This window comes from Chelonia mydas, chromosome 1 (assembly GCF_015237465.2).
Source record: "Chelonia mydas isolate rCheMyd1 chromosome 1, rCheMyd1.pri.v2, whole genome shotgun sequence".
NCBI classification, from domain to species: domain Eukaryota; kingdom Metazoa; phylum Chordata; order Testudines; family Cheloniidae; genus Chelonia; species Chelonia mydas.
Window position 1 is genome coordinate 324,077,800 of NC_057849.1, and position 13,002 is coordinate 324,090,801.

At 40.4% G+C, this 13,002-nt stretch overlaps 1 protein-coding gene across 5 annotated transcripts in view; it reads left to right on the top strand.

Moving 5' to 3' along the window:
• Positions 1-13,002, top strand: part of RSBN1L (round spermatid basic protein 1 like) — a 102,918-nt gene that overhangs the window by 12,876 nt on the left and 77,040 nt on the right. For 4 of the 5 annotated variants that reach the window (XM_037889218.2, XM_037889220.2, XM_037889221.2 and 1 more), the window contains exon 2: positions 11,549-11,665. The exons of the other annotated variant lie outside the window; for it this stretch is intronic. In XM_037889218.2, the coding sequence (XP_037745146.1) occupies positions 11,549-11,665 (117 nt within the window). The remainder of the gene's footprint in view (positions 1-11,548; positions 11,666-13,002) is intronic. 5 annotated transcript variants of the gene reach the window in all.

Here is a 13,002-nt window from a genome sequence, read left to right on the forward strand (position 1 = left end):
GGGTTCCTCTCATGATCAAGAAGGGCACACTGACCTTTGCTTAGGAGCAGTAGAGCCAGTCGCATCTCTTCAGAGAGGGTGGGGGTTTTATTAAAGTATTTTCTTCCTGCAAAGAAGGATGGTAGATGACTCATCTTAGATCTAAGACAAATGAATAAATTTGTAAAGTCTCAGAAGTTCAAGGCGGTGACTCTGGAAGCTATAATTCCTTCTCTAGAAGAGATTGGTTTTCACCCTTAACTTACAGGGCTCCAATTATCCGCGTGCTCTTCCCCTCTCCACCCCCCAGGAAACAAGTTAGATTTACCATGGGCCGGGATCATTTTCAATACTGAGTATTCTCAAAGGTTCTAGTGATAGTAGCTGCTTACCTTCATCGAGAGGAGATTTTAGTCTTCCTGTATCTCAGTGACTGGCTACTCGAGACAATCTTACGAAGCAGTACCGGCTTCCACCCAGACAGCCTGTTCTCTCTTTTTCTTTCTTTCTTTTTTTTTTTTTTTTGGAGGTCTCTTTTCAGTGTAGAAATGTACTTTACATTGTGATCAGCCCTTATTCAATATATTGCTTGACAATGTCACCAACTATTGCCCTGCTTCTAATCCACTTTTTTTTGTTGTTGTTGAGAAGGAGAGACTTGAGAAAATTGTACCTCCATGCCATTTGGAATCCTTGGATATCCTTGATTCTTTTCATTTTGTGTTTTGGACTGGGCATAGCATTGAGATTGCTCTGGTCTCTGTGGTTGACTTCATTCTAGCAAAGGATGCTGGTCAGGTAGCCATGTTTAATTTTATTAATATTTGTCAGCTGCCTTTGATACTGTTGACTTCAGATTCTGTTGATTTGCTTGTGGACCCATCCAGTGTGGGTCATATGATTTTCATTGTTCTCAGAGGCTTGGGCCTGTTGCTTACGGGCTCTCAAGTGCCTGTTGTACAGTTCCATGAGGCTTCATCTTTCCTGATCCTCATGTATGCAAGGCCACTGTGGAAGACTGCAAGACTATTTTGGTTGATGGGGCTACCAATAGGGGGATGACCTCTATCTTTTCTTCACCAGTCCTTACTGTGAGGGTGCTCGGTTTTTTCTATCTGCCTGGTTAGGCATCTACAACGTATTCCTTAGAAATCTAGACCATGCCACAGCAATCAGTCTGTCACCTTGGTTTGACAATATGCTCTACATGGGGCTATAGTTAAAGACTACTTGAAAGCAGCAGATGGTATTTCCTGCTTGCTAGGTGATGGTAGTCAATAAACATACTAGGTTTTCAGCAACCGTGCTGTCTTTCAGGTGTAATTCACTGTGATGGTCTTTTAAGTATGGTTAGGTTCAGGGTGGATTTGATTTAAATCAAATTGATTTAAATCACTAGTCAAGAAGACTCTATTTAATCATGGATTGCTACATAAAAGTGCGTTCTTGTTGGCTGTTATAACCTTAATACATATTCTTTGCAACTCAGAAGTAGGTTTCATTTTTAGAAGATGCACACTATAGATTTTTAAAGTGATTTATTTTGAAAACTTTTCAGATTAGCTTTTACAGCTATATCAGAAAATGAATAATTGTTTGGGTATTTCATTTACCAAAGGTAACTGAAGCAGATATTTATGAAGTCACTAGGATGTGAACAGTCTCCAGTTCAACAGGATAATCATTAATATTTGGAGGCTTTTCTTGCCATGTTGTATTAGGAGGAGAACATCACCAGACAGACATTTAAATTGTTTTATTTAACTATAACAACCTTATGTATTCTGGATTTTTTTTCTTCAACAGCAAACATACAATATTTTAACAAAACAAGCATATGCATTTTTGAATTTAGTTGAACATTCAAGTTTTTTAAAATCAGGTTTGTTTTTGTTAAAATTGTTAACTAAAATAGTTAAATGAAATATATTTTTTAAAAAAACAAAAATTAAATTTGACTATGTCAGTCAGGTCAACATGAGAAACTTAAAATACTGGCTTCTGCAGCTAACTCAGTCATCTTCACCATTTTCCTGTTTGTTCCTGTAAAGTGTGGGTTCTTAATCTGGAAGAGAAAAAAAGCTTTCCTGCTTTTTCAGGTCCCAAACGATTTCTCAATTTAGAATGAATTAGTCCAAAGGAAGAAAATATTCTTTCTACACCGGCAGAAGAAGCTACTGCTGTTAAGTGAGATTATCCCTTGAACAGTCTCTGAATTCAAGTGCTTAAGTGACTTCCTCCAGTTCACTGTGTGACTTTCTTTAAAACATCCTCAGCAAACTTATTTCTTGAATGGTTCGCCCTTTAGTTCTGAAGTTTATTATAGTTGGCATTATGGAGGGATGATTGCTGGATGCCCATATCACAGTCAACTCCCCTGCTTCAGCAGTTAAGGTTTGACCCTGGTACAGAGTATTGAGAATATTTGCAAGAAAATGAGCTGGAGACCGTGCTTGTCCCATTTGTTTTTTTAATGCTTGTAATTCAACTCTGTCATTGCATATTTTTCTTTTTAAGATCTCACCCAGTTCCTTCCAGATTTCAACTGTGTCAGCAAATAAACAGCTATTTCTCTGCATTTTGTTCAAGGCTACGGAAATAGGCTTCAGGATACTCGGCATGTGTTCAACATTTCTCTTAAGCCCAATGTTGAGAACTTGGGCTGTGACAGTGCCATCTGTTTTTTCACGATTTTGTTCACAAACTGTCATCAGATTAGGCCAGTTCTTGATACAGTGCTCAAAACAGTCCACGACTGAGTTCCATCGTATGTCTTGTGGGAGAGTTAGCTTGGTTCCTCCCACTTTTTTTCAGAGCAGCTGCTGCAAAGTGGTTGTTACGGAAGTATTTTGCGATTTCAACAACATTTAACTTTTATTTCTGGAACACTGAAGTCTTTGGCTAGGAGGTGCATCAAATGAGCTCTACAACTATATGTTATTAGCTTGGGACTCTCTTCTAAATTTCTTCTCATCTTGGATACATTTGCAGCATTGTCTGTGACCAACCTGCGTACTAGACATTTTAAATTTTTTTTCCACACTTTGTTATAGCTTTTACTGCTGCTACTTGTAAGTATTCTGCTCTGTGTGCATTTCCTGATGTATCAATTGTTTCTGGAAGGAAGACATTTCCTTCTTCTGTTGCCACACAAGCAAATACAGCAGGATCATTGTGGACATTGCTCCACCCATCAAGACTCAGGTTAATAATTTCACCCTCTAGAGCTTCTACACACTGCTCAATTTCTCTTTCATACACTTTATCCAGCAGTTTGCCTGTGACACCTGCACTGTTGGGTGGACTGTATCCTGGTCTTAATGACTGAACCATGTTAATAAAGTGTGGGTTCTTAATTATACGGAAAGGAGAGTTTGTTGCATAAACAAACTGGGCAATTTTTTCATCAATTACCTCTTTTTTTGTAATCTGCTGGTTCTTATCAAAAACTTACCTATGGTTGTTTCTGGATGATAGAGATTTTTTTTTTTCTCTTTGCTACGGGTGATATACTGTGGCTATGTGACATACATGATGTGACTGAAACGCTATCATTGGCAGAACTCTGAAACTATAGAAAATGATGGTGATCTTGAAGGTGGATAGTCTTCAGAATCCTGTATGTTGAGGATGGATTCTCCTAAACAAAATAAGTCAATGCAGTTATTTAATTATTATTGCCATACTGCTCATTTAGTATTACTCCATTGCCTTCACTGACACTGGGTACTACTTTAAAGGTGAAACTGTAAAAGGAAGATCTGCCTATTTCAACTATTTATTTTTTATCACAACTGCATCTAAAATGCTAGTACCATACAGTAGCAACTACATTTTTTGCTCAAACATGAGAATTCAAGAATAGTCCAGAAGGAAGACAAGCAGTCCTTAAGAAAGAAGTATGAAATAAAAAAGTTTACCAACCCAAAGATCCTGCATGTTCAGACATGTTCCTTTCATCATCTTCAACGCAGCTTCTTCCTGAGAAAGACGACTTCTCATGATGTCGTTATTTTGGGCAACCAGGCCTTGCATTTCTTTTGTTCACTGTTTGCGTTTTGCACGCATGCCTATCTTACCCACAGGTAGAGGAACTTCATTAAAATATTTCCAAACTGGGTCTCTTTTACAGCCTGCTGCCATTATAGGTTTTTCCTTCTAGTGAGAATAGTATGGTAGATCTCAAATCAATGAAGGCTACACTCAGGAAGACCTCAAGACTTCTGGAATATGCTGCTCTTAACCGTTTCACTTTTGTTTCTACTGCCTGTCACTCCCTTCTCACATTTATCTCCAGACTTCTTCTTTGTCCAGATCTATTCCACCCCCAACAATCTTCTAATTCATTGAACTTTTTGAAACTTTTTGCACTTTTTGAGAGAGGTAAGGGATTGACTCTGTGTACACAAATTTGCAGAGGAATAATAGGGTTGAAGTCTGTTATTTCTCACCTCTGTATAATATTATCATTTATTATTATTATTTTTGCTGTTAACAAATATGTTATCTCTGGAGACACTAATCCACAGTTTGAGAACTGCAAAACTAAGCATCTCTAATAGTGTTCAGTCTAGAAGATACCGAGTCCCATTGGGTAGATAGAAAGATTAAACTAAATCTATCCACAAGTCCCTGGAACCCCATAAGATTGGGTCCCCTAATCCATGAACTATTGGAACTCATTTACAAAACTTTTTTTAAACATTACATGAATATATTGTTTCATACTGTGGAATTAGAATTTATAATCCCTATTCCATGATGAGATATCTTTGAGCTATGATGATCTTAATTAAAACTATCTTTAGATAGGATTCTCCCTCCCCCCCCCACCCCCCCGCAAAAAGTATTTTATCAAAAAAAAAAAAACCTGATTTTTATCCACCCTGGTTAGGTTATTGGCTGTCTGAAACTTTCTCCTTGTGATCAGCTGAGGTCAGCCCAGGTGCTTGAACTAAAACTTCAGGTGTTTAATGCCATGAGGGAGTTGTGGGGGCAGGACACTTCTGGTGTTGGGTTTTTGGCTCTGGAGATTGCTCCCTCTTCAGATTTAATGAATCACAAGCTTACTGACATTCAGGATGGTCCAAGTGCTATTTTTCTCAAGTAGGGAGAAAATTTGGTGATTTGGTTGTTTTGTGGACAATGGTCTTTGTCCTTTGCAAGATGTAATTATGTTGTGTTAGACTTGATATATGTACTCTGAGCCTTAATGTATGGTGCATGTCTTTAAAAAAAAAAAAAAAAAAAAAAAAAAACACACCTTCCCTCCACCCATAAATATCTTGCTTAATATTACTTCACTAACATACCAACCCCCCTCAGTCTCCACCTTCAAGAAACCGCTTAAAACAAGATTAGGTATAGTTTTTTATTTGTGTCCTATTTTTGCATTTTAAATCCTTTCAGACTGTCATCTCTCTGCTGCTAAACTATGCTGTATAAAGTGTACTTCTGTGGTACTTAATAAATGATGATTTGAAAGCAGTTTATTTTGACATTAGAGGTCAAGTTATGTAGCTATACCAAAAGGCTCCTAACATGGCTGTCTGCCTCTATAAAACCCATCTATATACAGACTGCTGTTAGCCCCATCCACCCTCACTTCATATACATTTGCAAAGTATGAATCATATGTGTTATGGAACGCAGTTTCTGTGTAACATAAAGGTCAAGCCTCTGAGCTTCAGGGTTGAATGCCCATCTGTGGCTACTTTAAGATTTCTAGAACAGTCTCTTCAGAGGTTTCTAGGTGAAGCAGAGTAAGGTCTAATATCTGTCTTGGGTTCCTGCTGTTGGCCTTGGATTTTTCAGCCAGAATTTGGTCCACTTATGCCGGTATATTTTTAGATTACCCTATGAACATCTGGTTGAAATATATCGTAGAAGATTCTTATAATTTGCTTATTCTTCCAAATTATAAATACAAGCTAAAACATTTACTATTTTTCTTTTTCTAAGTGGAACCACATAATTTCAGCAGTTCTCTAGTGGTCTGTTTTTCAAAAGGGTTAAAAAAAATAATAAAGGAGCTAAAACTAATCTTAGATTTAATTGCACTACTTTTATTTTTTTTAAACATAATTTGATGTGTATTGGCTCTTATCTATCTTGGTAAAGGAGTTATTCATGTTTTGATAAATGTTCTACATAAGTACTGTAGTGCTTGAGTTGGTTTCTCTAAAAGTTTTAAATCAGCTTAAATTAACTATATTGTGAACTGTGTGCCATATCTCAATTTTGGCATCTTCCTCAAAATTCCTTTGAATTTCATGTGAATTCAATATGCTGAATATGGAATGCAGCCTAAAATATCTCCAAAACTAGTTTCCATGTGAGTCCACTTTAAAATGTGGTACTTCTTCAAGGGGCCTCTTCACATACCCATGCTTGATGTGCCAGAAGGCTTGGACTGGCGTTTTCATATCTCCTGCCCCTGAGTGTTTGAAGGGTGCATCTGTAAAAGGGATATGGCACACAGACTACATCATTTCCTTACAACTGTGATAGGTGGGTCAGGAACCTTGCCAGGTCCTTGGAATTGGATTTATTGAACTAGATCATTTCCAGTGCTGCTGACTTATTTAATCAGGCATTAGGTGTTTTTTCTTTTCTTGGCTCAGGATCTGATGCAGTTCCTTTGTTCTGGTATGTTGGAACCAAAGATAAAGAAACCAGGGTTCCAGAGATGCACCTCTTGCCCAGCATTGTTTCCTCTGCTTAATGTACTTCTGGGGGAATTCTGCAGCAGTGCGCATGCACAGAATTTATGTTCACCGCAGATCTTTGCTTTCCTGGAGAAAAATGACTTGCTGACGGGGAAGCAAAGGGAAGCCACAAGAGTAGTCATGCAACCCTCCCCAGCAGTATATTTCAGGGGCCCAGGGCAGCCAGCAGAGAGGTAAATCACTGTTGGGTAGGAGGCAGGACTGGGGAAGACCTAGCTGGTGGCTTCTATCCTGCACCGGGCTCAGCTGCTAGTCCCGGCTGGGCTGGGGAGGACAGGACTTCCTCTTCCCTTTCATGGCATCCAGGGCCAGGTCAGACCCATCCCCAGATTTCTCCCCTGGCTGAAGGAAGCTCTGCAAACACCCTGTTTCCTGCATTCCTCAGCTGCAAGGGAGGGATCCCTGTACAGGGAGCTGCTCCCCCATCTGCCCAACCCCTGTGCATCCAGACCCTGCCGCCGGGCCCCACACTCAGAATCCCTCCTCTGATGAGCTCCACTCCCCCTGCACCTGGACCACTCCAACAAGCCACCCGGATTCCCACCCCACTGAGCCCCAACAAGCTGCATCTGGACCCTCCCCTGCATCTTCCACGCACCCCTGCTGAACCCCAACCATCGCCTGGACCCCCTCAGAGTCCCATTTCCATTGCACCCAGAACCCCTCCCCAGCAAGCCCCTGTGCATCCAGATCCCCCCGCACCTGGATCCCCCACGGGGCTGCCTGCACCCAGATTGCCCCACACAGAACCCTCTCAACCCGCACCTGGATCCCCCCACACTAATCCCCTTCCCACTTCGGTCCTGTCTTGCTGAGCCTGCCCGCCTGCACCTGATGCACCTGGCACAGAGGGGCAGGGCCCTGGGGTGTTTCTGGGGCAGGCCAAGTTCTTGCACTTGTTGTTGTGTCAGGGTTTGGTTCAGCCTCACTGCTGAGTCCGTGTCCTGGGGGGAGCTGCACAGTGATCTCCCACCTTTGTGCAACCAGTGGCCTATGCTCCCCAATGCTATGCTGGAGCCTCCACATTTATTTCACAAATAAAATCTGCAGAACTTTAAAAATTCTGCAGCAAAAATATTTTAATTTTTTATTAAATTATTAATAAAGAATATTAATATTAATGGAAAATAATTAACTTTTTTCCTTGCTCTGTGTGCATCACCCTCAGCACCAGAAAGGACTATTAGAATTGCCTCCTTGCTATGTTGTTGAGGCAGCGTTAGTGGCTAAACCTTCTGGCTTTGAAATGCATGGTTCCTTAAGTGCGGTGACACCAGGTTCAGCTCTGACCTCTGAGGGGGTTAAAAAGCCTGGTATGGTGTCAATAATTATGAACCCACAAAGATTTACTCCTGGGGAAATTCTGCACCAAAAAATTCTGCGCACAATATTTTAAGATTTTGCATATTTTATTTGTCAAAGTAACACGATAGAATTATGCCAGTTTCAATTATTTTGTTAATTTATTTCAAAATACCTGTCAGCAAGTATGTCTGTAAGAATACAAACCAAAACAAAGATTCTGGTTTAAAAAAAAAAATATTATTTTTTTTTTTTTTTTGGACAAATAGATTCCTTACTAGGCATATTAATACAGAACTTTGTATTCATTTAAATTACAATATTGAACTGTGTATTTCCTGCACTCATCAGAAACACTGCAAAGGCTTGGGGGAGTCAGGGGTAGCAGAGGAGCTGAGAGAGAGGAAAGGAGCCTGGGGTGAACTTGGAGGGTTGTTGCATGTGGGTTTGAGAAGTATGGAATGGGGTTTTTTGAGGGGTACGGGTGGTATTGTTGGGGAGCCTCCCCCATGCAGAACCTGGCTGACCCCAAGCCTCTCCCATTCAGACACATCTGTCCCTGTCCCCGAAGCCCTCATCCCCAGAGGTCTCTGCGGCCCCCCCATCCCCATGTGGCCTTACATCCCCACTCCCATTCAACCCCTGGCTCAAGGCTGTCACCCCACTAGTTCCTGAGCCCATGCCCCACTCTGTTCCCCCCCCCAGCCATTCTGAACCCCAGGCTGTGCCCCATACCAACAGCTCTGTGTGCCCCACTCTGTCTTAACCTAGCTCTGTAGGCAGGGTGCTGTGATGAACTTCTCCTCCTGAGGGAATTGCACAGAATTTTTTTTTTCCCCCCACAGAAAATATATTCTGCCCCAGAGGTGCTGCTGTTCCGCCTTTTACCCATTAGATTCTGCTGTGGTACCAGAACTGCCAGCTGTGTTCATGCTGCTGGCTGTTCTGGTGCCACAGCAGACTCTGGTGGGAAAAGTTGGAACTGCCGCACTTGGGCAGAATATATTTTCTGCTGGGGGCGGGGAGGGAGGTAGAATTCTGCACCAAACATGAATTCTGCACATAGATTCATAGATATTTAGGTCAGAAGGGACCATTATGATCATCTAGTCTGACCTCCTGCACAACGCAGGCCACAGAATTTCACCCACCACTCCTACAAAAAAACCTCACACCTATATCTATGCTACTGAAGTCCTCAAATCGTAGTTTAAAGACTTCAAGGAGCAGAGAATCCTCCAGCAAGTGACCCGTGCCCCATGCTACAGAGGAAGGCGAAAAACCTCCAGGGCCTTCCAATCTGCCCTGGAGGAAAATTCCTTCCCGACCCCAAATATGGCGATCAGCTAAACCCTCAGCATATGGGCAAGATTCATCAGCCAGATACTACAGAAAATTCTTTCCCAGGTAACTTTGGATCTTACCCCATCTAATAACCCATCACAGGCCATTGGGCCTATTTACCATGAATATTTAATTACCAAAACCATGTTATCCCATCATACCATCTCCTCCATAAACTTATCGAGTTTAATCTTAAAGCCAGATAGATCTTTTGCCCCCACTACTTCCCTTGGAAGGCTATTCCAAAACTTGACTCCTCTGATGGTTAGAAACCTTCGTCTAATTTCTAATCTAAATTTCCTAGTGGCCAGTTTATATCCATTTGTTCTTGTGTCCACATTGGTACTGAGTTTAAATAATTCCTCTCCCTCTCTGGTATTTATCCCTCTGATATATTTATAGAGAGCAATCATATCTCCCCTCAACCTTCTTTTAGTTAGGCTAAACAAGCCAAGCTCCCTGAGTTTCCTTTCATAAGACAAGTTTTCCATTCCTCGGATCATCCTAGTAGCCCTTCTCTGTACCTGTTCCAGTTTGAATTCATCCTTCTTAAACATGGGAGACCAGAACTGCACACAGTATTCCAGGTGAGGTCTCACCAGTGCCTTGTATAACGGTACTAAAACCTCCTTATCCCTACTGGAAATACCTCTCCTGATGCATCCCAAGACCACATTAGCTTTTTTCACAGCCATATCACATTGGCAGCTCATAGTCATCCTATGATCAACCAATACTCCAAGGTCCTTTTCCTCCTCCGTTACTTCTAGTTGATGCGTCCCTAGCTTATAACTAAAATTCTTGTTATTAATCCCTAAATGCATGACCTTACACTTCTCACTATTAAATTTCATTCTATTCCTATTACTCCAGTTTACAAGGTCATCCAGATCCTCCTGTAGGGTATCCCTGTCCTTCTCTAAATTAGCAATACCTCCCAGCTTTGTATCATCCGCGAACTTTATTAGCACACTCCCACTTTTTGTGCCCAGGTCAGTAATAAAAAGATTAAATAAGATTGGTCCCAAAACTGATCCTTGAGGAACTCCACTGGTAACCTCCCTCCAGCTTGACAGTTCACCTTTCAATAGGACCCGTTGTAGTCTCCCCTTTAACCAATTCCCTATCCACCTTTCAATTTTCCTATTGATGCCCATCTTATCCAATTTAACTAATTCCCCATGTGGCACAGTATCAAACGCCTTACTAAAATCCAAGTAAATTAGATCCACTGCGTTTCCTTTGTCTAAAAAATCTGTTACTTTCTCAAAGAAGGAGATCAGGTTGGTTTGGCACGATCTACCTTTTGTAAAACCATGTTGTATTTTGTCCCATTTACCATGGACTTCAATGTCCTTAACTACCTTCTCCTTCAAAATTCCTCCAGAAGTGAAGATTGCAAAGTGGTGGAAGCCCTAATGCTTGGGATGCTTAACATTTAAAGAGACTTCTTGTGCCAATACAATATTGCAAAAGGAGAGGCCTGATATTTCTCTTCCATTTCCATCTGAGTCTAACGTCTAATTGCAGTTTATGCTACACTGCAACCAGGGCATTCCATTTAAAAGACCTTGCATCTCCAGATTTAGCTGGAGTGTTTGTTTCAAACGGGTCAGCAGTAGTGACGAATGTAAAAACAACTCAAACCTTTCAATTATCCTTTTAAAGTTTCATTTGCAATATGGAGTGTTTAGGATATTAAGAGGATGTTTTGGTGCAGAGTTGCTGTTGTGGACATGCCTGTAGGAAAATGCAAATTCCAATTCTTTTTCTTTTGGATTTCTTTGGAGGATAAGAAATAGACAGAATATTTAATGAAACTGTGAACTTCAAGAAATCAAATCTACTTGCCGATGAAATATAAACATGGCCAGAAGTACTGACTTGTGATGAATATGCATAAATTGTTTTAATCACTGATACAGTACCAGATTATATAAAAGGTTGTGTACAGTTGGTTCAGCAGAACCAGAAAACAGAAGTTCAGCATAGTTAGACAAACTTTCAGTATTGTACAACAGATATAAGATACTTGTAAATGTTTGTCCAAGTCCTGTGGATTTAAATATCTCTTCCTTTCCCACTCCCTCCCCAAACTGATTAGAGCCTTTGTTTATGTAGTATGAAACATACATGTGACAACTTCATGTGAAACTCTTCTGTTCCTGCTCAGTCTTAAAATGTTTTCCTTTCAGATCAAATCAAAGACAAAATTAAAGAGAGGGACAGGGAGAAGCAGAAAGAAAAGAAGAAACATAAAATAATGAATGAGATCAAGAAAGAGAATGGAGAGGTCACATTATTGCAGAAAGGTATGTTCAAACGAAACAGTATTCATCTGTAATGTGTTAATGTCTAAAATAATATATTTCCAGTGAATGCTGAATTTTAGTGACACTTTTCATTTTTTAATTAAAAGCCCATTTTCCAGATGGTTGTAATGAGGCAGTGTAAATTTTACAAATTGAAAACTGAAAATCCGCTTTTGTCATATGTGCTATTAATAGGAAAAAGGTATGTTCTCCCTGTTACCAAAGTTTAAATGTTCTATACATCATACTAGTGCTATAAACTACATAATTTAAGATAGTGGCGTCTTTTGTTATGGTTTTTGTATCTAAACATTACTGAAACTAACATTATTAGGCTGCAAGGTCAAGAACTCAAGTTAGGAAATGCCAGAATTAAGATTGTCTCTGCAATCTTAATTTGGCCACCTTGTACCTATGCATTATGATATAGTTTTTGGGGTCATTGCTATAGGATTATTAGTTCTCCTGTAAAGAGGAGAGAGAAGCCCATTCTCAAGTTATTGGGAATTCACTTCACTCTGAAATAATCCAAGTTTGTTTGACCTTTAGACATAATGCAATGTGTCTGTGCATTATAATAGTGTTATAATTATGTGATTCCATTTGTTTTCCTACTGGACCCCTGCGTCAGTCAGTGCATAGGATGGACAGTGTTCATTTAATGAGCAGCTATTCAATATTTTGTTTTTTCTTCATTGTTCAATGTGGCACCCCAGGCCTTTTTTACTGCACACTATTCAAACCTGCTCTGAAGGCAGAATTATTAATTTCCTCATCGGCTTTTCTATGGCACTCATCATAACAGTATCTACTCCTTACGAGCATTAATTTATCTGCACAGAATCCCTGAGAGGTGAGGGGCATTATCCATGTTTTGTAGATGGGGTGTTGAGACAGATATATTCAGATCAAAAGTATCCACTAATTTTATGTGCCTAATCTGAGACACCTAGAATGTTATGGGTTTTTTTTCCCCAGGTTATTAGCGTTATACAGAAATTCGTATGTTCAAAGCACAACTCCCACTGAATTCAGCTGGGTGCTTAGCAGTACTGCAGATCAGACCCAAGGGTCTTGAGTCAAGGACCCAAAAATTAAGGAACCTACAACTGGTGACCACCTTTGAAAAGTTTAGTGTAGTGACTCATCTAGCATCACATAGGAACTCTATGGCACAGGCAGGGATAGAATCCAGTTCTCCAAGGTTACATGAAGAGAAAGCATGGTCTGAATGTTCTCTCCTGCTTCATTCACTACACACCTTCCAACTTCTACAACAGATGAGGCAGGGGTTCTACAGACAACAGTGTCCTTTACTCCATAGTCCTGATTCATCC